Source organism: Harpia harpyja, chromosome 2 (genome assembly GCF_026419915.1).
Source record: "Harpia harpyja isolate bHarHar1 chromosome 2, bHarHar1 primary haplotype, whole genome shotgun sequence".
Lineage (NCBI taxonomy): Eukaryota > Metazoa > Chordata > Aves > Accipitriformes > Accipitridae > Harpia > Harpia harpyja.
In genome coordinates this window covers 18,367,373-18,393,906 of record NC_068941.1, presented here as the reverse complement: position 1 = coordinate 18,393,906, position 26,534 = coordinate 18,367,373, and the positions used below count along the sequence as shown (strand labels likewise).

At 37.6% G+C, this 26,534-nt stretch overlaps 1 protein-coding gene across 4 annotated transcripts in view; it reads right to left on the bottom strand.

The window, feature by feature from the left end:
• The window catches only part of DCLK2 (doublecortin like kinase 2), a 94,784-nt gene that overhangs the window by 22,902 nt on the left and 45,348 nt on the right, over positions 1–26,534 (bottom strand). For 2 of the 4 annotated variants that reach the window (XR_008232763.1, XM_052772203.1), the window contains exons 3-8: positions 20,379–20,481; positions 17,839–17,940; positions 16,454–16,504; positions 12,590–12,684; positions 3,343–3,415; positions 2,271–2,379 (exon numbers count right to left, since the gene is read on the bottom strand). Coding sequence is in view for 2 of the 4 variants with exons in the window: in XM_052772203.1 (XP_052628163.1) it covers positions 2,271–2,379; positions 3,343–3,415; positions 12,590–12,684; positions 16,454–16,504; positions 17,839–17,940; positions 20,379–20,481 (533 nt within the window). In the remaining 2 variants the exon portion in view is untranslated. The remainder of the gene's footprint in view (positions 1–2,270; positions 2,380–3,342; positions 3,416–12,589; positions 12,685–16,453; positions 16,505–17,838; positions 17,941–20,378; positions 20,482–26,534) is intronic. The other 2 variants (XR_008232765.1, XM_052772213.1) reach the window with 1 other exon arrangement.

Here is a 26,534-nt window from a genome sequence, read left to right as displayed (position 1 = left end):
AGCCTCTGGGTGAGGATTAGGGGGACATGTCAAAAAGGTGATTATCCTTCTGTATTCAGCATTGGTGCAGCCTCACCTTGAGTACTGTGTGCAGTTCTGGGCCCCACCATTTAAGAAGGATGTGAAGTTGCTTGAATGCTTCCAGAGGAAGGCAACAAAGCTGGTGGAAGGGCTGGAAGGCATGTCCTATGAAGAGCGACTAAGGACTCTGGGCTTGTCTAGTTTGGAGAAAAGGAGGCTGAGGGGTGACCTTATTGCTCTCTACAGCTTCCTGAGGAGGGGAAGTGGAGAGGGAGCTGCTGATCTCTTCTCCCTGGGATCCAGTGACAGGACACGTGGGAATGGTTCAAAGCTGCATCAGGGGAGGTTTAGACTGGACATGAGGAAACATTTCTTTACTGAGAGGGTGGTCAAACACTGGAACAGGCTTCCTAAAGAGGTGGTCAATGCCCAAAGCCTGTCAGTGTTTAAGAGGCATTTGTACAATGCCCTTAATAACATACTTTAACTTTTGGTCAGCCCTGAAGTGGTAAGGCAGTTGGACTAGATGATCATTGTAGGTCCCTTCCAACTGAAATATTCTATTCTATACAGTTTGACTCAAGCCTCTTATGTGTAGCTTCTTGCCAAATGAAATGGACAGAAATCCAGTTGCAACTCAGCTGGCTATATTGCCTTCTCACAGTTTTTGTAACAGACCTGCAGTCTTTAAAGCAGTAGGGACATGATTACACACTGATGTAATGCTTGTCAGGAACCAGAGTTTGTTGGCAGAAACTGTTCAAAAAGAAATAAAAAAAAATCAAGACCTTGGAGTCTAGATGTTAACACTGATGAGAAGCATTATCTTAAACCTGCACATGCAACAGGAACTTTTTTGGAGTAGTAATTGTAGCATCCTGAGATCACATTTAGCCATTTTTTTCTTTATCAGCAAGCACTGTACTCAGCTAATATCTCTAAGAGCTGCCACCTCAGTCTTTATTCCTTACTCTATAAACCTTGCATGCTTGTACATCACTTTCTCAAAAAAGTATTAAAAATAACAATTGTCATGTGCTGCTATAAACCAGAAGGGCATATTAGACATTGTGTTACATACCACTTGCCAATATTATTCTCAGTAATGGAGAGAAATAATGCAGATACAGTATGAAGAAACAATTCTCTTGAGAAAAAGCAGTAATGGCTGCAGAAAGTTATGGATTATAAGATCCATTCACCTATATTTCAGTAGAGGAGGCCCCAGGTTCAGCCTCAGTACCCAACCCTTTTGGCCCATTTGGATGACTCAGCAAAAGTATCTATGCATCTATGATGTGCTAAGACTGGAATGAGATGTTTCCATTCATAATTATCTTTCTTTTCATTTAAATAAAACCAGCAGATGAGGACCAAATAATAGAAACTGTTTCTGTAACCTTTATGGTTTTCACAGGCATTTGCTGTATTTGCGTACAAGTTGGAGATTCCTCATAATATTTAAGAAGCTGACATAACTCTGAGATTGATGAAGACAGCAGACGGTGGTTCTAAAAAATACACTAAGAAAGTGACAGTCAAATCATCTGTTATGTTTGCACTAGCAGCAAAGTGTGACACAAAGCTTGCAGAGGAAGGGCAGTAACACAGCACAGGTCTGTAAAGGTATCCTGTCTACCCCATGGGAAATCAGGCCCAAGAATATTTCAGAGTCTGGAATATTGAAAGGTTGATTTGAAAAGTCTCTGGCTGCTCACCACACTACCTCACAGAAGAAGCAAGCACTAGGGAGTCAGCAGCACAGGCTAGCAGCCACCAACTGCATGCCTTTAAGAATACTTTGCCCACAGTATACTGAAAGCTGTGAAAAATCATTTAAGCAGCAGGCAGTAGGGACACTACAGCAGCAGAATTGCTGAGGCAGAAGGGGGGGTGTCTCAAAGACTGTTGAGATGCCACATACAGTTTCCTGCCATCCACAACAGTCTGTTGTGTGAGTGGGTTTCTGAAGATCTGAGGGATTTCCTTAAGAGCCTCGATTAGAAGGTGATACCTCCTTTAGTTTTTGGGATAAGAAGACATGTTCCTCTGCTGGTCTCATATCTCTTTGCTGGAATAATACATAGGAAGCTCTGTGTGTTTTGCTATGCCTAGTTCTCCTGAAGTGCAGGCACATCTTTGCAACTGCTCTTTGCTTTCATCTCATCACATTTTCTATGAAATTATCCTAATGCACAGAGCTTTATCCAGTAAAATAAACAGCAGTACTGGACAGTTTACTTGCTCACCGTTCTACGCACTCCTTTACAACAGCAAAATTGCCATCACCAATCACCTTCCCCACTTTATACTTCTCAAGAATGGTAGATGACCCTGAGCACTTGTTTCCGTTCACACCTGCAAAAAAGGAAGGTCAATGATGCAAGCTGAAGAAAAGCGTCAGCAGGATGTAATAAATCCCCAATGGGTTCCACAGATACAGAACAGTCACAAATGCAAAACAAAACTTAAAAGTAAGCTGTTTTCTTCACAGCTTATTCCTTTGTTTTTATCTCAATCTAAGAAAGAACAAGCTAAGACTAATCAGAGTTGTTTGACCTTTTAACACACAAATCAAATATTACTATGTTTTTGTGCGGACATATTCTAGAAGTAATGAATGCAGTTAGAAGTCCTTAGCCTAAATATTTTGTGAACTCAAAATACTTTTTTTGAAGTATCTTTTTGCACACTCAAAGCAAAAATGCAAATAAGATTAATCTACAATGCATGTAAAAGAACCAATCTGCTGAATTCCTTCAAGTTCCCTTAGCTGTTGCTGAAACATCCAAAATGCAAATAAGTTTGATAGCTGCTTATTTCAGTATTTTTAAATTAAAAAATTGATTCTAAAATGAAATTTTAAAATAATAAAAAAACCAACATTGCTTTAAAGAGATAAGGAATGAAAGGTTAAGTTTAGCTAAGGTCAGTTGATGGGCTAGTGGTTCTACCTGAAGCACAATGTGCTGTTTTGAGGAGGGCTCCACTTTCAATCCAGCCACAAACACATTTCTGGTGATATTCTGCAGGTTGTGTTCAAAATCACTCAAATTCCTAATAGTGACTATTGAAGAGCAGGGTCCACTAATATGCTACCACTTGACAAAAAAAAAAAGAACAAAATTTATTTCCTAGCTTTACTGCCTTGATGTAGAAAACGCAATAACAATTTTTCCAAAATAAAGTTGTCGACAAGGTATCAAACATCTCGGAACAAAAAATGATTTGGAGTCATCAGAAACCACCTAAAGGTGCTAAACCAACTGTTACCTACAACAAAATTGTTGCAATGATTGTTAGCAATTATCGGTGTCCTACCTTCAGGACTCTGGCAATGGATTGATTCAGGTACACCATTCACATTGGAAGAAGATCCACCATGTGGAGGGATCTATGGAAGTACATAAGAACTTATTATTTCTGATGGTAAGTAATCACAAGAAGGAGCCAGACAAAAAAACCCACCCTAAAAACACCTATACAGAGTCAGTTTACTTTTCTACTCCCATCTTATTTTTATTCTTGCTTTCTTACAGTTCATCGTTGTAATACATCATTGACACTTGCACCAGTTTAAGATTCAGCCCTGATATTCCTATTTAGATAAGTAGTTGAACAGATTTCAGTAAACAGCAAAGCAAATTGCCTCCAGCTGCACCAAGTTCCATCTAAATACTGTAGAGCCAGTGTGTGTGGAGGCAACGTTCCCTCCTCGTTCTACACATGATCATTACAATACACTCTGCGTACATTTTCACATAAACCAGAGACAGCCATCTCCAGACAACTATTCAGTGGCCAGTGCAGCTAGCGCATGCTCTCATGCTGTAGTCTAACACATCTCCTCATAGCTGGCACTGTCTGAGGTTTCCCTAAGTGAACTCTGTCAATACATACTCTCTTTAGATTGGCACTGAAGCATGCTGGGAAAGTAATGTAGAAATGGTTGCATGGCCCTACTTGTTTTCATTTAAAGAAGAGACTTTTGGCATAGGTGGCCGGGTACATCTACAATAGTCGGATTTGCTAGGTAATCTAGAGGTCTATATTTTAGGTTATTATGGATGTGATGTTTTATGACATCTACAAGCATTTCAAGTTAGATGTCTGATACGCATCCAGACATAGATCCTGGTTTAGTAACTGTGACACTGTGTGAAAAACAAGTATCTAAATGATTATGAAGGATGAAGGATGACGAAAACTACTTTTGCTGCACTAACAACTTGTTACTCGATCTGAATCTTCACAATTCTACCTAAAGTCATCCTGTCATACTGCTCAGGGCCATACACAACAATCAATTATTCTTTTTTAAAGGGGTAGAAGCATAGGAATGAATGCCATAAATAGTAAAATGTACTGGATGTGTTCTATGCACACTGTTTTATAAGCTCTCCCATTACAGTTAAGTATAAGGATGCTCTATGAAATTAAAACATATTTTTGATCATTCCCCCTCCTCTACATAACATTTCTTGCTGTTCTGTGAAGTTCCATATCTTGTTTTCTTCATGGGCTATTATAGTAATTCTCACCACTCACCACAAAAAGGATTAAAATGCTTCTCTGCCTTAAGCTCAGTGTCTGTTGAAATGGCTTTGCATGACACCAGGAATGCAAATGCAGCATTTTCCGTTTTAGCTGACATTGTCTGGTTACACTGCTGAATATTTTAAATCATTAACACTATTGTCAGTGAAAGAACTGAACTGACAGATAGGGATATTGTCTAAAGGCTCATGAAATGCTAATGAATGCTTAAGTTTCTAGTGGCAGCTGAGCTGCCAAATCAGCTAAAGGTACAGTAACTAGAAGCTGTACAACTTAATTTTGCAGATCCTCTAAAACAATGATGTTTACTAGCATTTGGCATAGAAGTAGCGTCAAACAGCAACCAGTCAGCTACTACTCTGTTCCTTGCTAATAACTTAAAACCAGGCTATGTTAATGCTGCTGTCTTTCTGAGTTATCTATTTATTTAACAAGGATCAGGAACAAGGACATTTGGGTTAAATGACATTTGTGCAAAATCATGAGTCAGTCTCTTAACCAGTCAATCACATTTTCTTCAAGCATGGAGCATAGATAACAGAACAGATCACTGCAAAGCATTAGTCATCAGCCAAAAATATTAGTAATCTATTCGGGGTTTTCAGTGAGTGGCAATACATGGGAATATCTAGCCCACATTTCCAACTTCCTTCATCCTTGTAATCAGGTCAGAGCATGACTGGGCACATTCCTTCTTACCACAGTATTTACAAGAAGGAAGTGAACAGCAACACAAGAAAAAGCTAAAAGGAATAAAAGGAAAAAAAAAATCTAATGCTGCTGTTGTGGCTGAAATGCTAGATCAGAATCTGAAATGGCAGGTTTAACCTTAGCTCTGCCACTAATTTGCCTCACAGCTCTAGATATGAGGGCAAACTCACCCTACAACAAACATTGCCTTTAATTTGAATGCTGTAGGTCTGTGTCTCAGTTCGTCAGGAGCAAAATCAGTCTAGCCTTTCCCTACTGTGTCAGAGCACAGTAGAAATAAACTCTTAAGATATCTGCGAGGTGCTTGACTAGCCAGAAAAGGTGGGGAGGAGGTAGGAATTGACAATAAGAGACACAGAATAAAGTGATTTTTATTATTAAAGTAATTTTCTAATCATTTAACTACCCAGTAACATGTAATATTTAGAATATCTTGTACTGCTGGTATCCTAACAGCTTCAGGTATTTTGAAGGTGAAGTAAAGATTTTGGATGTGCAAGTAGACTTCACTGGTTCACTAGCCATTCCTGAAGTAGCAAGGAGAAAAGGATGCATGTTGCTTTGATACTACAGTAGTGAATATGGATGGCATCTACAATCACACTGCAGATTAGGTTTTGCAACAATTCCTCCTCCTGTATTCTAGTCCACACAGCACTACTGCCCTCTTCCAATACTGTTTCCCTTAGACATGATAAATTCAGAGTGTGCAGGTCTTAAATCCACCCTCTCACACACACACAGTCCTAGAAAACTCAGACCTGAGGCAGAATTTGATTCTTTGTTTTTAAAAGCTCACAGAGTAATTTAGAGCAGCAATGGCTATCCAGCCCTTCGAATAAAACAATCACCTCAGAATGTGGATGCTACTGGCCAAGAACAGCCTAGACCAACAGTTACTCCTGTTGTATTTAAACATTATGCAATACAGAATATAACAATTATTGCTTTTACTTCCCTCAAGTTGTCTCTCTGCAGGTAATTTGTGTTTTAACAGCTCATCCAGAGCCAAATGCACAATACAACATAGTTGTTAGAGATACTGAGAATATCTTGGTGAACACACAGTTCTCAAAACTGGCATATCATTTTACAGATTAATTAAAGATACTGTAAAAAGTTACAAAAGGTACTGAGCTGAAAAAAAACCTGCCCAACTGTTTTGTTTTCTTCACATGCTGAACTATTTTCTGTGGTAGAACCATTTTTCCAGGTTCACAAAAATATCTAAACACATTTATCTATATTTTATATTATTTTGTATTATTTTATAGAGACTGACTGTGACTTAAGTCACCAGGTTTATCAACATGACACGTGGTTTTGTGAGAAACACTCACATTAGATCTGTCATATCCATAAGCTTAACACACCTACTTTAGTACCCAACGTGCTTATTACACCTCAACATAATAACTAAATAACAGGTATTTAGCATTCTTACTTTCACCCCTACTAATATCCAACCCATTAAAAACTCCATTTTATACTTTGCACTGTAGGATTATTTTATTTTTTTTTCCTATCTGAAGTATCCAATGCACAATGTGCCAGACAGCTGCATCCTGCCAGATACTGTGTGTATCAGGTTTTCTACTTTTAAGTTAAAGATAAGAAATTGAAAGCACACCCCCCCCCCCCCAACAAACCAAACCCACCCACTAAACAAAAAAGATAAAAGCCTTTAAACCATCATAGAGTCCAAGAGCATGAACTGAAATGGGTATGCAAATGCAAGGTGATGTATAAGTGGCAGGGAGGGACTGGCCCAAGATTCCCTTAAAATCTGGATCAGAGCGTAAGTCAGTGATGTGGGAATGAAAAAGCAGCAGCTTGACAGTCATTTTAATCAAGCTACATCTACTGGTCCAGTAGCAAAGATTTTTAATAAATCTTTTGAGTCAAAATGCTACCATATACCTGAAAAAAATGTAAACATAGTGCTTGTATGTAAAATAGAAATGTGCAGGGATATAACAAAGTAATCCCAGATAACTACACACCTGGTAGGATTTTTTTTTTTTTTTGTCTCATGAGAGCGTGAGGAAGGATCCACAGATATAAACCCATATTCTCTTGAAGTGGAATGATACCTTAGTTGACAAACCTTTGCACTCAGGATTAGATTAATTGCCCATGACACAAATGTTTGTGGAAACATTTGGGGCTTTTTTTCATATTGAAGGAAATACCTAACTTCTTGGCAGCTATATGGGATGGTGCCTTCTAGAACATCTATCTAAAGGTTTCCTTTGTCTGTCCTTCTTGCCTGTCTGGATAGAAATGAAGGACCTTTGCCATCAGGTTGCTAGGCTTACAAAGGTCCTGCGTACACTGTCCTGTACACATATATGCAAGTGCTTCTTTGACTTCAGATCTCCTATGGTTGCTCAACGTCTTCATAGTATGTCTAAGACACACTAAATGTGTTGTCCTTGGTCTTCAGCACATTCATAATGTGCTCAAGAGACTCTGAACTGCATGGTACACATGTACATGTATGTACGCACACCCACACCCTTGTGGCTGGAAAATTCCAGACAGAAATATGGGACCCCTACACCAACATTATTGTTACTATTTTGAGCCTGTGATATGCTCAAACTGCATCTAGCCAAACTTAGAAAAAGTATGTCTAACATTGTTAACTTTTCCTTGAGTTCTGATCTGGCATTGCTGTGGTAATCTTTCATCTGAAGGCTAAGAAGAGAATGTAAACTCTCATACCTTTATAAAAACTCCATGAGATTCCCAAAGAAGCTTTCTCTGTCTTTATGAAAACATTCAAATTGGTGATGAATCTAACTGTAGACTGTGAATATTTTAGTGAAATTGTGAACTGTTTGCAGAAGTATTCTCTGAAATCTGGGGACACTTTTATAGTGTCACTGTAATTCATCCTGAAAGGCTGCAGTAAGAAAGGGCTAAAAGATACTCCAAACATAAATGAAATGTTATTTATATAATCAGTGTTTCCAGTGAGATGTTGTTAGTATTTATTATAATGCTTAATAGTAACATAATCTGTAAAACAGAAACACTGCTAGTAACCCAAATATACTGAGAAGCTACTTGTAACAATACAATAGCCAATTAGAATGTAGTGATTTTGCTACTGTTAATTTGAGCATACATGGTCATGCATTTTGTTGCACTGCTCTGGAAACACTGAAGAACCACATAAAGATTTACCCTTTTTCTAAAGAGAGTTTGAGTTGCATCACATTATGTAAAGCATTTAGCAAACTGATGACAATGGTGAATGGACTCAACACTTAAGTGCAATACCTCAGTTTCCCTACCAGCACAAATTAGCCAACACTTTATCCACTGTATGAGCAAGAAAGATGCTGAATTGTAAATTCAACAAAGGCAGCAGTTAAAGACTTTCTCTAAGAACTGCTATTGCACCTGTGTCACTAGGTTGGATAATTGCATGTAAATATTCATAACATTTAACTGCTAATAGAAGCACATGTACAAAACTGAAGAGATTAAAACCTTGATTAAGATAGGCACTAATCCTTCAAATCACTTAAGCACATGTTTAACTTTAAGTACATTATCATCTTCATTGAAGTAAAAGGGACTACTCAAAAGCTTAAAGTTAAGCAAGTACTTAAGTTATTTGTTGGATCACGTTTTAATGCCCTTTCACTTTGGTCAATCAATTGAAAAAGTAATACTGAGACAAATTCAAACACAATGCTATTTAGCATAATTGGGATTCTAAGAAAGGCCTCAGCAGTAAAGCTTCTTTATTTGTACAATTTTATTTTCTTTTTAAAAAGATGACAAGACTTTGTGGTACTTAATTTCAAGACGGGACAATAAAACACATCCAAGTAAGCATAAGGAAGTTATGACACCACTTTCCAAAATCTCATATTTAATCTAGACTCTGGATGATTTTTATGGTACAAAGTGAGCATAGTAACAGATGTACTGGAAGAGCTAAGAGTCAAAGTACCCCTAGCAGCATTGCATATCTGGGTGTCTATAAATGCACATTTAGAACCAAAGAAAAAGGTTAAACCTTTCAATTGCCACCTGCCTACAGAACAGCAAAAGGACTCCTCTCGTCAGTTGTCCTGTGCCACCTAATGCACTATTACCATTATTTCTTATTCCATGCACTAGTTTTAATCTCTATGGAAAAGTTAGTAGAAAAACAAGAAACACAGCACATTTGCTTAAAAAAGAATACCATACAGAGCAGTCATTTACTTCATGCCCATACTTGTTAACTTTTATATCTAAATCTTTACCTTGAAACAAACCCTCTGCAAAGTGAAATGCTTAGCTACGGGCTAAAATTGTGACGTTAAAAATAAACAACTTTAATAAGAATACAGACTAGCATGCAATTGGGTGCACGGTATCCATATTTGCCACTTACTGAAATAAAGGCATTTGTTTGGGGTTGTGGGAAAATTCTGTAGTGTTTACTATTATTAAGCCATAGCATAAACTCCTTACTTGAATATAATTTCAGGCTCCAGTACAGTTTTTTTAAAACGCTTCTGCAAGACTGGGATGTTGGACAGCAAACGGGCTTACTGTATGTACTGAACAATTAATAGCACAAGAGCACTCTGGTTGGAAGACCTAAAAAGGACGTATGGAAAGCCCTTCTCCTTAAAGATAAGCTGTTCACAAGAAGTGTTTCCTGCAAGGAGTTTTCTGTGCCTGAGCATACCACTTCTGCTTATAAAGTGTTGTAAAGCAGAAGGAATCCTTGGGGACTGAAGAGACTTCACTATAAAGGAAAAGTGGCATTCAGAGAATATGATGTAAGACTCAGTGTCTGACACTGAGGAAAAAATTGGTGTTGCAATCAGTATCTTTTGCAAGTTTACTGCCTTGATGACTAGCATTACCACTTAAGCTCTACGTTGATCATCAAACTTAGAAAAGCTTAGCCAGGTTCTAACCTGTAGTCAAATATTTTATTTTGCTCTGGCTTTCCAACCAACACAGTTTTTAAAGTACAGTTCATGTGCAGCTGCTCTGATGGTCTGCTCTTTACAGGAAATAGAAACATCAACCCTGACTTCTTCCCTTTTCCTGCTGCCCCAAGCTCATATAAAATCATTATTAAGTATTGCTGTTTTGTGCTCTACAAAAATAAACATATGATTTCCACACAACAAATCAGCCAAAATATTGCATTTCCAAAGCTAGAAAACTCAGAAATATACTTTATCCTTTCACTGTCTGCCATAGTATTTATATCTACATTTTCATTCAGCTGTAGTCATGGCACCTTCTTTATACAAGTGCAGGAAGCCAGACTGCTTGTCTGCTCAGCTATGCAGTCTTAGCAACAAGGAATTATTTAACAATAGGGGAAAACAGTAATCCTAGAATTGGTCCCTGCTTTCCCTCTGTTCTCCTCATCAGACTAGCCAAGATCAATCCTATAAAAATAATAACAGGTTTCTTAAAAGAATCTGGTTTAGCATAAAACCATGCCTCCCTGTTACTGGTTTTATGTTGATACTTCACCAAAACAGTCATTACTATTAGAACATAATCAAGAAAAAAGAGTCACTGCACAGTGTACTTTATCCTTTTGGACTTTATTCTGAGATTCACCAGATAACTTTCCCTATCTTTAGTCTCAGGAGCACAGCTGGGATCCTCCTACTGAACAGATGCATCCTAATAGGATAAAAAAAGAGGTACTCACTACTTCAGTAACACATCAGGTCTGAGATGATTAATTCGTTTTTGCTGTTTTCTTTGGTCATATAGGGATGAATTATCTGACACGAAAACCCATTAGTATCCAGCATCAATTAAATTCCCAAATGAAAAAGCACAACAGCCTACTTCAGTGCAATTGACAGTTAGGGGAAAGAGGACATGTCCACTTTACTGAAAATTGCTTGTTACTATCAGAATTATCTTTATCTTAATGGAGCTTTAATCAGCTAAAAGCAGACAGGACAGCATGGGAAAAAAAATGAACCAAATTATCTAGTTTCTAAACTTGTAATTTCATTAAAGACAGACAAAAGAGCATTTGTTAAATATAGTGCAGACCAGCTGAGAACCTCAAGTCCAATAATTTTGGTGTCCTCTACTGCAAGCTCTATAGCAGAGCTGTCCAGACAAATTTTAAGACACATAGTTCTAATTTTCAGTGTCAGAACTATTACTGCTCTTGCAAATGCTTTATAGGGGAAAGGCCAACCTATGTTGCTTTGGACAAAGAGAAGTTATGGGATGGTACAGCTCAACAACATAAAGGCAGAGATCAACACTAAATTGTCTCAATGAACCAAGCAACTAAAAACATATTAGAATTAAACAAATAAATCAACATCTTTTCTCGGAATTATCACAGAAGCCTGGCAGAAACCAGTGCCATACTCCTTGCAACACAGACAAAGACTTGGTAACAATTAGCACGTCAAAACCCAAATCTAAATACTATTCAAATCACGTCCTTTAGCCAGTCTCTTAATTGAGAAAACAGTTTTCTACACAATTATGCAGCCTCTTCACAACTGTTGTGTTCACCAATGGGAGCTGTTACTTGATCAGAATAATCAGTGCGAACCATCCAGTGTGCTTCCAGAAAGGCTGCAATTGATGATTTCATAAGAAAATTCTACTTGAAAGGTCAGCTGCAAAATGCAGCAGTAAGATGCTCAGCTGTGCTCCAGACTGTTCCTTTTATTTTACCAAGCAAAAGGCACAGAGCAGCTCTAAGAACTGTAAATGCTACCAATTTTTAAGTGGGAGAGGAAAAGAATTCTCTTGGTGCAACACAGAGAAAAATCTTTCAGAGATCAGGCTGCTCCCAAAGGAACCCCTCACAAGCTTTCAGGCAGGAGACTGCATTAAGGGGTGAAATTGTGTGCCATGGATGAAGAAGCGTGCTGCAGATGAAATTTTGGGCAATGCTACAAGACTATAATGTATCGAAAAGAGGATACTACGTTTATATAGGCTGAGGGAATATGAATTACTTGGGGGGGGTTCTGCAGTCCACAAAACAATGGAAAATTTGGAGGGCAAACTGGCATATTCAAGCCACCATCACCCTCCACCTTTCCTAAGCTGAGAGTTCCATCCTGCCAACCAAAGACAAAATACAAAATACCTCAGACAAATACAAAATACTTCAGATCTCTTCTCCACTTCAACTCAAAAATCCTACTAGCAAAGCTACTCTATAGAATTATAACTCTTTTTTTTTTCCTTTTTCTTTTTTTCTTCTTCAGCATCACTGTAATACATCAGTCAACAAATAAGGGAATTTAACGTTTTTGATGGTTCTTGCACTTACCTTGAGTCCACGAAAGCTGCCTGGGCTTGTTGGTGAAGAACTGGAGGACTTTGTAGATTTTGGGGTGGATAATTGACTGCTTGGGGTTCCATTAACTGGCCAAAGCAATAAAAGCAAACAAATGAAAGAAAAGATGAATAACAGTCAAAAACCCTAACTTGCTTTTAAACATAACATATCTCTCTGACAAGTTATCACTCAAGTTCGCATACAAAGACCAAAACAGATGCCTCAGCATTTAGGACTAAATTATACACTTGCATGCCACACAACTGCGCCCCCAAAACTCATGAGCCTGGATATGGGATCAAGAAGACACACAAATATTGCATTGTCATTCTAGAGATTAAAAAGGCCTATTCTGTCTTTGCCAGTGCAAGAGCTTTGGGCAAGTAATAGCCACAGCCTTTTAAAATTATATCATTTATTGTGATATCACACAATAAAATTTGGAGACAGAAAGTGTTCATAAAGACATTTGACCCTCCATCTCTCCTTTTTGGATCAACACCTAAGTTTCTAGGTAGAATGTTTCACAGAACACAAGTTGTTTTGTTTGGGGTTTTTTCCCAAGAAAAACAAACAAAGAAGAAGTATGAGCTGTTTGGGTGATAAAGAACTTACGCAGTAGTTCAGAAAAATACTGATTTAAGGGGAAAAAAAAAAAACCATCATGGGGTAAAAGCTAGTAGGTTATTTCTGAACTTCTGAGAAGTTCAAGTGTCTGCGAAAACATACAATATCCTCCCTCTTGACTTCAAGAGTTAATTCATTTTAAGTCCAGTTTTCCAGAGAGGCCTGATACAACATCTGTTATATCTCTGGTGACTTGACTATAACTTAGGTCAGTCCTTGTATTTTTCTGAAAAAAACCCTGATGAATTTCATTATGCAGACAGAATAGCATGCTGTTCATCATACACAAATATAATGCAACATTATATGATACGACATTATTTCCTCTCTAGCTGAACCTCATTTTTCCTGGGAGAGGAAAATACCAGGCAGAAATTTAAGAGCTAAAAAGGTTTCATAGCTGATTCATGGCAAAGAATTATTTTTTCAGAAAGAAAAAAGCAACCTTGGCAAATAGAAACTTAGCTTCAAAGTAAATAACAGTTACACCTGCACATACCCTTTACACATTCAGAGGTCTTTCATGGGTTATGCATCACTTAACCAGTGCTATTGGGTTTATTTTACAAGTGCCTATTAACCTATTACCCTAACATTCTGTGAGTGGTGAAGATGCCTTCCAAATACTATTTTTACAACCTGGGCAATCTATCTGCCAGTAGGCCAGGGTGACTGCACTGCAACTTCCACAAATCGCTGTTTTTCACAAAAACCTCTTTCTCTGATGTGTGATGTTAAGATATAACTAATTAGCATTTAGCTACAGAATAAGTCTATATTGAAGTCTGATAACTTGGATTTACAGTCCCAGATCTGTTACAGGACTAAGACCGTAGTCTTTTCTACTAAAAGCATTCAGTATGTTTAGGATATTTTTGTCTTGACTTTAACAAGGGTTACCTGTAAGAACAATAGGTGAATTATTTAAGTGGCTTTTTAAGAATCTAAAAGTATTTAGGCATATATGGCCCTCCTGCAGACTTCTTTTCATGACTTTGTTTTAGATAATCTTCTTGAAACCCGGCATATCAATGCATCCTTGGTTTATTGAGAATTTGCAAGTATGATGATGAAAAGGGCTAGTGGAATGCTATCTTACTGTTTTCTGCTTCTTGCATAAACAATTTGCTCTAGCCATTAGAAAAAATGCTGTAAAGTTCATGACCAAAAATGAGATACTTCAGTAGACTTTGCTTCCAAATGACCAACTATTGCTGCAGGAGGAAAAAAAATTTTGTTTATTCACAAATTCTTTTTATACAGGTCACAGAAAGGTCACTATTTCCTGAACATGACCACTGAGGCCTACACTATAACACACCCTTATCTGTCTCTAAGTCACTACCATCCTTTTACGCATCGACAGAACCACTAAACTGTACCAGTGAAATTGGCTGGTTAACATAATCTTCTTCCCTCTCATAACTAAGGAAGAACAGCCCAGCCTACGCTGACAGTAGTCTAGCTCTTTGCTATTATCTTACATATGCTTGGTGGACAAGGGTGGTGTTCTGAGCCAGGGGTGTGACTAGATGATGTCCAGAGGTCCCTTCCAACTTTTGTCCTTCCATGATTCTACAACACATGGTACGTTCTGCTGAGGATCTTATTTAAAAGAGCTGTCTGTAGCTATAGCTTTGCCAATGTCTTCTGAGATCCACTGCATGTGAGTTGGTACACAGCTGCAACAACAGTAAAAGCTGGAATTGGCCCTGTGTAGATATAAAAATTTTGCATCTACAGGGAATCAGCCAACTGCTTGTGCTGGTTTTGGCTGGGATAGAGTTAATTTTCTTCATAGCAGCTAGTATGGGGCTATGTTTTGGATTTGTGCTTGAAACAGTGTTGATAATACAGGAATGTTTTTGTTATTGCTGAGCAGTGCTTACACAGAGTCAAGACCTTTTCTGCTCCTCACACCAGCCCACCAGTGAGTAGGCTGGGGGTGCACAAAAAGTTGGGAGGAGACACAGCTGGGACAGCTGACCCCAACTGACCAAAGGGATATTCCAGACCATATGACGTCATGCTCAGCTTATAAAGCTGGGGGAAGGTTGGCAGGAGGGTCACTGCTCAGGGTCTGGCTGGGCATCAGTTGGTTGGTGGTGAGCAATTGTTTTCATTTGCATCACTTGTCTTTCTTGGGTTCTATTTCTCTCTCTTTGTTACTTTCCTTTTCATTACATTATTTTTATTATTTCAATTATTAAACTGTTTTTGTCTCAACCTACAAGTTTTCTCACTTTTACCCTTCCACTCCTCTTCCCCCATCCTGCTGTGGGGGGAGGGATTGAGCGAGTAGCTGTGTGGTGCTTAGTTGCCAGCTGGGGTTAAACCACAACACTGATATTTTAGACAGCAGTATTTTATCTTTTTTTTTTAACTCAAAAAACACACAAGCAATCTGTATTAATTTTTGCCACAAACTTGTCTGCTGCTATTGATTTGCTGGTTATTTCATGTATATGCAAAACTTACCTTGCTTATCTATTTTCTAAGTATAAGTGCTTTTAAGGTTTCTTTCGACATGTATAGCAGCCTGAATATACAGAAAAAAAAATTCTTCTCTGTTGTTCTTTAAGTAGTATGTATTAGGCTACAATTCTTTAGCATATTGGAATGTTGAAAACTGAAAAACCTATTAATACCTTTTAAATTGTTAACTTCTAGTATGGTCCAAAGTCTCAACTTATTTGCTAATCAAAATGCAATTTACTTGTTCTAGAGATACTTTCACTTTGAACTGAAGGTTCAAGGAGGTTTCTCATTGTTTTAGAACTTTGGTTGAAATAACACAAGAAAACAAAAGAAGGTAAGAAAGTACAAATAAAATTAAGAACTGACACGTGTTTTTCACTGCCTTTTTCACCAACTCTTAGCCCTGTCTTTTTGCACTGTCCGAAATTTTCTATTATAATATGCTTTAGAATACACATACAAATGTATTGCTCCTCAGAATGCTCCTCTCCTTGTAGTCAAATTACACCTTTACAAATTTAACTTTGACACCATTAGCAGATGTCCAACAACTATAAAGCATCATTTATATTATTTTACTCAAATGATCTACTTCAACAAAAAACCTACCCCCATTAAGTCTCTGGTTCACCAAATGCAAAACATGTGTTTCAAGCTTGAAAATATTCACAAATACAGCAAAAAGAATACAGGTAAATGGAGAGGGAGGAGACACACTAGTGATATACAGCCATAATAGTAATGGCTCACCTGGGGATTTTGCTGAAGAATAAGCACTGGAGTAGTGGCCACCCCTCTTTACTGTACTCATATATTTGACACAAAGGAAAAAGACATTAAGGAAAGAAGTTATTAAACAGCTCTGAACATGCATGAAAGGAAGAAGGCTAAATAAAGATAAAAAAAGACTACATGAGAAAAAATGGCAAGTAAATAGAAGGATAAATACCAGACAGTTTGGATAAACTTTTCACATTAACCTAACCGAAGGGGTGTCCAAGTAGAAATAAGTAAGGAAATGACAGCACTGATTTCTAAATACTTTGCATAAAATTCACTGTTGATAGATATCCCATGCGATCTCATTGAAGTTAACAGGATTGCATGAAATGTCAATCAGTTGTGAAACTTGCCCTTCATGCTACATTTTTCTTTGCCGTTACCATGATCCTTTCAAGCTTTTCAGTTAAATATTCAACTTTTATAAACAGATGATAAATATTCTACTTTGAAAGAACCCAAAGACATAAAATTACTTTAACCAGCATCAATTAAGCAAAACAAATATTGATATGAAAATGAGAATATGGAATACTTTGCAGTTTTGAATACACGCACAGGAGCTTACATGTATAGTTACATTCAGAACAGAGCATCGTATATTTACATATTCAGTGGTTTGATTTCAGGGCTACTTCTCCAGGTCTGAAGGAAAAAAATTAATTAAGTTTTATTGTATTTAGAAATTAAATGCAGAGGTAAAAAAAGGAACACATCAAGTTTCTCCCTTCTACTTATTTGCATAAAAGACTCAATGGTTGGAATATATGGTGTTCAGCCAGACTGCTGGCAAAAACACAATGTGAACCTTTCTTTGAAATTACAGGAAGTACAAGAAGAAAAAAAATTTCTCTGTTGATGGGCAATAACTTTCCAGAACATCTCCTAAAATTACTTGAAACAGCAAAATCCTGTATTTCCAACAATATTTGGCTTATATAGGAGAAACCTTTCAAATTCAAAACACTTAAGGGTATGCTCTAGTTCAATGAACATGAATTTAACCACATAAGCATCCTATAGCTAATAGTCTTCAAGAAAATCAAGTGCCATGCTGAAAACATATCCCAAGTGTACAATTAGCACAAATTATTCCAATGTTCATAAACTGAAACTTTTTGTGCCTGTTAATTAAAAAAATAGAAACCATATTTCTTCTCATGATTCAAAAATAAATGTAAATTTTATTATAAGTTAGTATTAAAGCTATGAGACAAACTGAAAAAACATTTTTTCCCCTCAGGGAACAAAGCATGGCACTTCTATCTGAGACAGAGCCAACAGTTTTTTCACCCCATGAAGCAAATTCTAACTTCATGTATTTAACATGTTCAGTTCTTTCCTAGAAGTAGTACCTGAGGCAGGTGATTTGCTTCGACGTGAAGGTCCTGGACTTTTGGACCCAGTATGCCTCATGCCAGATGATCGGGAATAAGAGGACTTCATAACACGGCATTCTACAAAGCAAGCAGATAGAGTTTTGACAACAGTTCGATGTACAGGCTTCCTCCGAACACTACTGTTGCTGTTTATTATCCAGAAAATGAACTTCAGTATTTTCTAAACATGCTTGCCCAACTGAATGAAACAAATTTAAAAGAGCATCTCAGAACTTTAACCTACATACCATAAAACCTATTTGAGCTACTCAAATGCCATATGTAACATTCTGCATGTAATATTTCTTTATGTCTTAAAGCTGGATTATTACTATAATTCAAGTTTGTATGTACGCACAGCTGAACAAGTAAAGAAGTCAGCTGATGCCAAGGTTCTGAAATTTAGTAAACCCTGCAAGCTGTAATGGCAGCTTCATATTGTACAACTGCACAGCATTTACCTTCTTTTGCGAGTAACTTATGTTGTGACCAATTTTTAAAGAGGTAAAAAATGTATTGTTTCCCAAAGGCTGAGGCAATAGATTACTGCCATTTACCATCAGCTATATATCATTAAATAAAAGACAACCTAAATGGGAAAAGAATCAATAGGCATACATGCATTGACATTTTGGAAGCAGTTTAATTCCTACAGTTAGCATCCACTGCAAATCACTCCATAAATTTCCCTCTCAATTTTGTCCCTGTTATTCAACACTACAATGTCAATGCAATCATTATGATGCTACATCACCATCAAAAATAGTAAGCAGAGCTGCATGCCCTGCCATTCAAGTCATGGTCCACCCTGTACCTAACCTGCTTTTCTCCATTAAGACCTCCAGAGTTATTAGAGGAAGGAGGGACCACCAAAGCTGAAGAGACAAAGGGAGAAAAAAAACCCCCTCCATCACTGGGTTCTCCAAAAGGGAATGAGCCCAATTAGTCTGTGCATGGTGTAATGGGAAGAGCAAACTTACAGCCTTTAAATCTGCAAGGGAAATTATAATTTTGCCCAGACTGGGATTTGCAGTGTGAGTTAATAGAACCATGCTCTTTTCCTGCATAAGAATAAAATCTTATCTTAGCTAGTCCAAAACTATGTTAAAAAAAATATCCTTCTTGTCACCTCCATACTAGCTGAATCAACATAATCAAGCAGTTCTGGAAAAGCAGCATGCTGGCAGTAACAATAGAATGGGAGCCAGCTGAATCCTCCATCCAAACATATGGAGCAGTGGTTGGATATATACCTATACTTCTTGAGGTAACTCAAGATTTTGTAATGAAATTATGGCATTTGTAAAAATTAGAAAAACAGCAGGTGCTTTTGTTTTCAGTTACCTGAGAGCAAGGCAACCCTCCCCCCGCCTCCCCTATTCACAACCTGAAGCTCTCTTCAAATAATCTGATGATTCTTGCCAGGGCAAGTTTTCTTTACCACAGATTAATTTTTTCATAACAGAAGATCAGGGTGATTCTACAGCTGAAACAATAGACAGAAAAAACATGTCTAGTAGGGCCTGTAGAGATAGGACAAGGGGTAATGGTTTTAAACTGAAAAAAAGGCTAGATTCAGACTAGATATAAGGAAGAAAATTTTTTATGATGTGGGTGGTGAAACACTGGAACATGTTGCCCAAAGAGGTTGTAGATGTCCCATCCCAGAAACATTCAAGGTCAGGTTGGACGGAGCACTGAGCAATGTGATCTAGTTGAGGATGTCCCTGCTCATTGCAGAAGGGTTGGACTAAATGACCTTTAATGGTCCCTTCCAACCCAAACCATTCTATCATTCTATGAACATGGAGAAAAAAACAACCTATATTTGATATGATATTCGAAGCCAATTCTAAAACTCCCTGGCTGAGGAGAGAGCCTTTTCCTTGAACTTACATTATAAATTTTCTCTTTAGAGATAAACAACTTCTGTAAACAAGTTAAATTCATGATCTGTCAATGCCAGACAGCATGGGCACAAAGTCCCAGTTTGTCTCATCTCCTTCCCCACCCAAATCCCTCCTATAACCTCACAACATAAACAGGCTCAACACTTCGTCTATAGCAGACAAGACTGGAATGTGTGAATTGTCCTGCAGGACAATTCAAGACCTGAAATGAGCGTGGTTACATATGTCATTTTTCAAAAATCTCATGAAGACAGCACTACGGAAATCTTACAGTCACAGATTTCAAAAGCAAACATTTTTAACAGATTTTAGATCCATTAGATCCATGACTGAACCTTTTAAAATTCCGTACTGTTTTTCATGTAACTTTAGGGACAGGGTCTGTTTTCCAAGAAAATAGGTCAGGTTTGTTAGTGCATTTTAATAGATTTACAGAATCCAGATGATGGTTTGGAAAAACTTTTTAATCCATAGAAAAATATATTCCCATGTATATTTTCCTAAATCACACAACTCTTGAGGACTGAATAGGGGGATGGTGTGGGGAGGGGGAAGAGTTCTTAATGAAATTGACTATTTCAGTGGGTTTAGGATGTACAGTCTTACCACTGTGATCCAACACGAAGTCATCCTGAGCATACCGGTATTTCTCAGGCCCACATGCAATGAAGACATCATCATCTCCAAAGAAGTCCTGCAAGCATGTCACCTTGACAGCAAAATAGACAAAACAAAATCAACAAATGCAGTACTTTCAAATACCAAATCTTCAGTTAGTCAGCAACAATTAGTAAGTTTGTGTTTTCCTTTTCATAGTGATACCATAATGTTCTTTTACAATGAGAAACACTCCAGTTCTCAAGTACTTCAGCTCTCCCAGTACCGCAGGAAACCTCAGAGTCAAGAATGTAAAATACGACTGCCCCTCACCTCCAAACACCTTCTCTTACATCTAACGCCTGTATTTTTGCCTAGAACTACACATACATGCTGATGACTTTGACAAGTAAACACTACCCAAATATCAAAGCTTCTTGTATTCTTACATTAATTGCTTATGGGAAAATCTGTCAAGTTAAAATGATTGCATCTACAAATTTATTTTTTTATGCTCTGAGGCATTTAATTTCCATGTTTTAATGTCCTGTTAAAAAAAAATAATTCCCCCTTTTATTAAAAGGTATTCCATATTCAAGAAAAAAGAAGTAGAGAGTCCCTTCCATGCCCTTTGCAGCTCTGTTTCTTCTTAATTCTCCCAGTAAGGATGTTACAATGTATTTCCAGAAGGATGGGGATATCAGAAAGAAAAATGTTTTAGACATTCTTTAAAAACACAAAACCCAAGACCTTGAAAAACCCTCACTTCTCAAAAGTCAATAAAAGTCAGCTTGTGCAGGAGCAAGTGTCTGCTTTAAAAACAATTAAAACCAAAAATGCCACAACAAGAAATCCCACCGAACTCATTCTAACTTGTAAGAAAAAAAGTGTTTGCAGGTAGCAAGCTATTTTTAAAATGTAAACGGATTAAAATTTTACCGTATAATTGTTTCCCTATTCTTTTTAACATTGCACACCCAAATGAGATCTGGGAATAAAAGCTATGTAGAGGCTAAGAAAGTTAGAACCATTTGGTAAACCCATGTAATTAAAGAGGTAAAACAAAAAACTGCTTTTAGGGAAACTAGCTTTTTTCTTTCCCAGATACCTGTCAACACCATTTGCATATTTTACCCACTGTGATAATAGTAAACATTGGCAGAACTACAGGAAGGGGTGTCTACTGCCTGCAGTATTCTGAGAAACACTCAGAATATCAATGACCCTGAGCTCTCTCCAAGCACACCCACACAGGGCATTCACCAGCAGCACAGTTGTCATGGCAGCTAACCCAGGAATAACAGCTGGTGCCCTTACAGCAAAATCCTCACTACAGTGCCACATGCAGTACCCAGCATTTGTGTCACTGTGTTACGCAGCCAAAGGACTCCAGCCATCACCAAAATTCTTTTATTGTTATCTTACCATTACAATGACAATCTGCTCTCATGGACGAGAGTCATTTTCAGCTGTACTTGAAACCGCTGCTTCTAGTTAACCGAAGAGGCAGTAATAAATAGATTCAAAAGGCCATACAAATTTAAGAGAAGTTTTGCTAACATAGGATTTATTCCTCTCTACTTAATAACTCCCTCTACTAATAAGAGGACTCATTATCATTTCCACAGCTTTCAGGAATCCAGCAACCAACCCAAACCCACCACTACAGGAAAAGCTGTGAGAAAGCTTTCACAACACTTATCCCAGTAGCACTGCTGGGCACAGGCAGAGATGTTCTGTGAGGCACAAGTTCACATGCAAAGCCCCCAAAACCGGGTGCCATTTCCACAAGCTCCACCTACCATCACTGCTCTACTCATGCCCCCAATGCCCTTGCAGTGCTGTTTTGAGCAGGTTAGAGTTAAATGCTGTGGTTTAGCAGAGCCTAAAATTAATCTTTCTGTTCTGATTCAAAGCCTCCCCCTCACCCCTTATCCTATCCAGTCTAACATCTGAGCTGAGTAAGAGAGAGAATGACAGGTCTTATGTCAGACTCTGAGAAATACACAGGGATACAACTGCATGCAGCATCATCCTTTTGTTGTCTGCAGAGCAATTCTACAAAGGAAGGGTCAGATCTGTGCACAAAAGATGACAGGAGTACCCTTAGCAATGCACCTTAAAATCTTTTGTAAATGGCTATTGGGGAGGGGAATAAAGAACTTTAAGAAAGGTATTAATTTCCATACGAGCTTTCCCACATGTTCATATCTATACAGTTTCCCCAGGCAAGAATACACAGGAGTAATCATGATCAAATAAACTGCTGGAGATAGAGCAATGGCACCTCCATCTTGGAGCTCAGGCTAATGCCAGCCTCTCTGTCTGCTTGCACACTGTATATCTGACCTGTGTGACTTCCACCTGTCAGTCACAAACCAAGACCCACTTTAGCTTACTGTAAAAGATACTAAACTACACTTATAACTGAAAGCCAGATAAATGCAAGTATGAGGAAGATTTACGTAGAAGCTCACTATATTCCTGCAGTGAATACTGAAGTCCTCCTTCTCCCTACAAATAGTCTGGACTGGCTACACATAAAATATACAAGAAGAAAAAAAATATTGAAAAACTGTATTCGACAAGGAATAAAGATCTGCTAGAACTTACCAATCCCAAATAACCACACATTAGGAGGTGAGTGAAGTATTTTTATAACCAAGTTCATGGAAATCTTCTGTTCTCCTACAAGTACAATCTAATGGTTATTTTTCTAGGCTTTTATCGTAATAAAGTCAAAGGAGCAGCTCCCAAGGTGCAAACAGATGCTAAATAAACAGTCTTCATTTCCTACAGAATTAAAATTAATGTATATGCTGCAATTAATGATAAAATGTTTTTGCTAACTTAGTGTGCAAAAACTATTAAGGGAAAGCTGAAATGAATAAATTGTTGGCATGGGATTTTGAATGCTGCACGTCCATGACGGTCTAACTTGCAAATTACACAATTCTGCTCCAAAGGATATCTCTACTTATATCATATAGCAATTTTTTATAGCTTTGAGCAGGATTCAATCAGTTTAGAAATTTCAAAACAAAAGTATTTTGAACACTTATTATTTTTTTTCAGAATTTCATTAGCAGTAGAACTTGTGCATATGAATAGCATGTCAGTCATTCCAGTAAGTTAGGGATCACAATTTGGTTTGTCAAACTAGTATATGACAAATGCTGATTCTCTTTCCACTAAGTGTCTATACTCTGTCTTAACCATTCTTTGTTTTGCTGCACTTGGTGATAAAAGAACTGTTCAGTTCTTCAAAATATTTCCTAAAATGCCTTTCAAAGGAAGATGGTTTTAGCAAAGCTGCATCTAAGTGTACCATAGCAAAACCAGACAAATATGTAGTCATTCATTCAAGTAACAACTCTCTTGCTAGTCCTGATGCTGTGAGTTTCCATGCATGAAGTTGAAAATGTGAAAAGCTTTAGACACCTTGAAGAGGTTAAGCACCAAAATGAGATCTGATTTTCAATAGTGTTGAGAGCTTTTTTAAAATTACAATAATTAGGTCATTTTTAAGATTCCGATCTGGCCACTTCCCAGTTTACATCCACAAAAGCTCTATAGAAGTACTTAGAATGCACGCTTTCCATCAGTAGCCTTGCAGAATGCTCAGTCAGAATCTATCTTTCCTGTCTGTGGCTTTAATTACCGCAGATAACACTCCTTTAAAAGAACAAAATGAACACGATTTGTTTGTCCATGGGGAAAAAAAAATTTTTTAAATGTTTGGATATATTTTTTTTTATGGAAGGCATATACAGAGGTGCATAAGGAAGTTTTTTAGGGTTTATCATTATAGCCAACACTACAAAGACTTACACCAAAGGAGTTTCAGGCTTCCTTGAATTCTCCGCCCCCCCCACCCCCCCCCCCCCCGAAAAGTGAAATATATTTTGGAAAACTGCTCTAGGAACACTTTAGAAAAATGTTATCTTGTTAACTCTGGAAATTGCATTGCTTTTGTTCAAAACATGTCACTATACACAGCAGAGTAGTGCATATTTGGATAGAACTGGATTGAAATTGTACTCAGTCCTTTAAAAATACTTCTAATGGCTTAGAATTACAAGCAGGAATACAAGGGAATAGGGAAAAGCAAAAATGTTATGCGAGAAGTCTCAGACTAAATATAACTGGAAGTCAATGTTACATTTTCTTTTTTAGTAGGGTCACCCACAGCATTATTGTGTGTCTGTTTCAACCGAATCCGTCCACTTGCATTCTCACCATAGCTTTCTGAGATGATGTGCAAATGACTCTGGGCATCGCTGCTTCCTGATGGGCTCAAAAAGGCTGTGCTCACCATTAGACTAAAGATCAGGGGACAACAGAATTCAAGTGGCAGCATCAGGAGAATTAAATTGTAACTGGCTTCAATTGCAAGAACCCCAAACAAGTAAGCAAGAGGCTCAATGATCCAAAACTTGAATTGCTTGTTACAAAAAAAGCAGTCTTTTCTCATAAAACTTCACCCCCCCGCCAAATGGAGGAAATCTTGGGACACTGAATGGATGAAGTTTTTTTGAAAAACACAAAGACCTTTCTAATAGAGGTACATATTACTAAATATGCATTAGGTTTCAGAAGTGGCATGACTAACAGTAGTTTGCAAGACCATTAATGGTAAAAGCACTTCAAAATCACACAGCTGAAAGCACAAAAACGTGGTTTACAAGCAGAAGAAAATGAAGCACAAACTCACAGGAATGGGCAACACCACAAGTCAAAATGTGAAAACGGGGTGTTGAAAGGGAAGGGAGTGAAACACATCTATTTGAAAAATCAATTTCCTGATCTCCTGCTGTCTACTAGTGCAGTGTTTTAATGTCACATACACCCATCACATTTACCTTTTAAAATAGGTTTGTATTTCTGACAAATATTTATTACCAAAGAAGTTTGCTCTTTCTAAAGAAATATTTCAGTCAGATCAAGCTACTGGACTAGAATATACAAACTGTGATCCACACAGAAATCCCTTTCCCATTACCATCACACAGGCCTAGAAATGTAATTTACATCAACCCCTACTCCCACCTTTGAATCTAACAAGCAGAAGATACATTCCCACCAGAAGAAACACGAATAACGATCGATCTTTTATAGACAGAATTCAAGAGGTGTTTAATAATTGTCCTTTATGATGAAGTTACAACAAAAAAACCTGAATTATATAGATGAACCTTCATCCACAAGATAGTTGTCCTCCAACCTCCAGAGGAAAAAAAAATTACTAAAAAAATTTTGCAATACTGACACCATGGAGATTTTATAAACACCTGAAAAATTATTAAATAATTCAATTCCTCTCAAATCTTTAGCACTTATGAGAGTTCTGTAACCATAGACTAACAACCTCCAGCCGAAGCTCACTGGATAAATTGTATTTATTCCAGCTCTACAAATATGCTTCATTCTCAATGTAGAAGGAAGAGCCGTAAAGACAAATTTTGGCTCAACTTAGTATGGCTGATTCAATTTAAGTAAGCAGCAACAGGACTGTACAGTTTGTCTGAAGAACCACACCCTGTGTCTGGGGAAAGCTTCTCTGGATAACAAATTCTTTACATCAGCTGAAAATGGAACTAAAACAAGGAAACTGGAAAAGATATGCAAGATTGTATGTATTTGTTTTAACAATGCAAGAAATATTTATATCTACTGACTTCAGGAAAACAGGATATGGTGTAAATATTTAAAAAAGGAAGCATGTAACATACTAGGCAAAACAAAAACTGGCATGCACAGTAACAGCTGGATTTGTGTGTGTGTTTTCAGCTCAGCAGCAGTGACAGGCATTTGAGGCTGAAATTATTAACGAAATGCAGCAGGGTTTTTTCCATGAATTGCTGAAAAAAAATGCGAATAATTTGTTAAATGTCAGCGTGACAAGTCTAGATACAACCTCCCTGCTACTGCCTTCAGTGTGAGGGGTCTCCACATTTCTGCTGTGAAATGCTACTCCCCTTTGACTGGGACAGATTGCAGCTATGCTGTCCTGATGGTTTTCCCCTTTGTCCCTTGCATCAATCTTTATTTCCGAGCAAGCAAAAGTCAAATATTTGTCTATTTTGCCAGTCAGGTCATATTTGTAATCATCATTTTTGTTTCCCCTTTCCAAATAATGTTAGCACTGCCACTTCCTCTTCACTG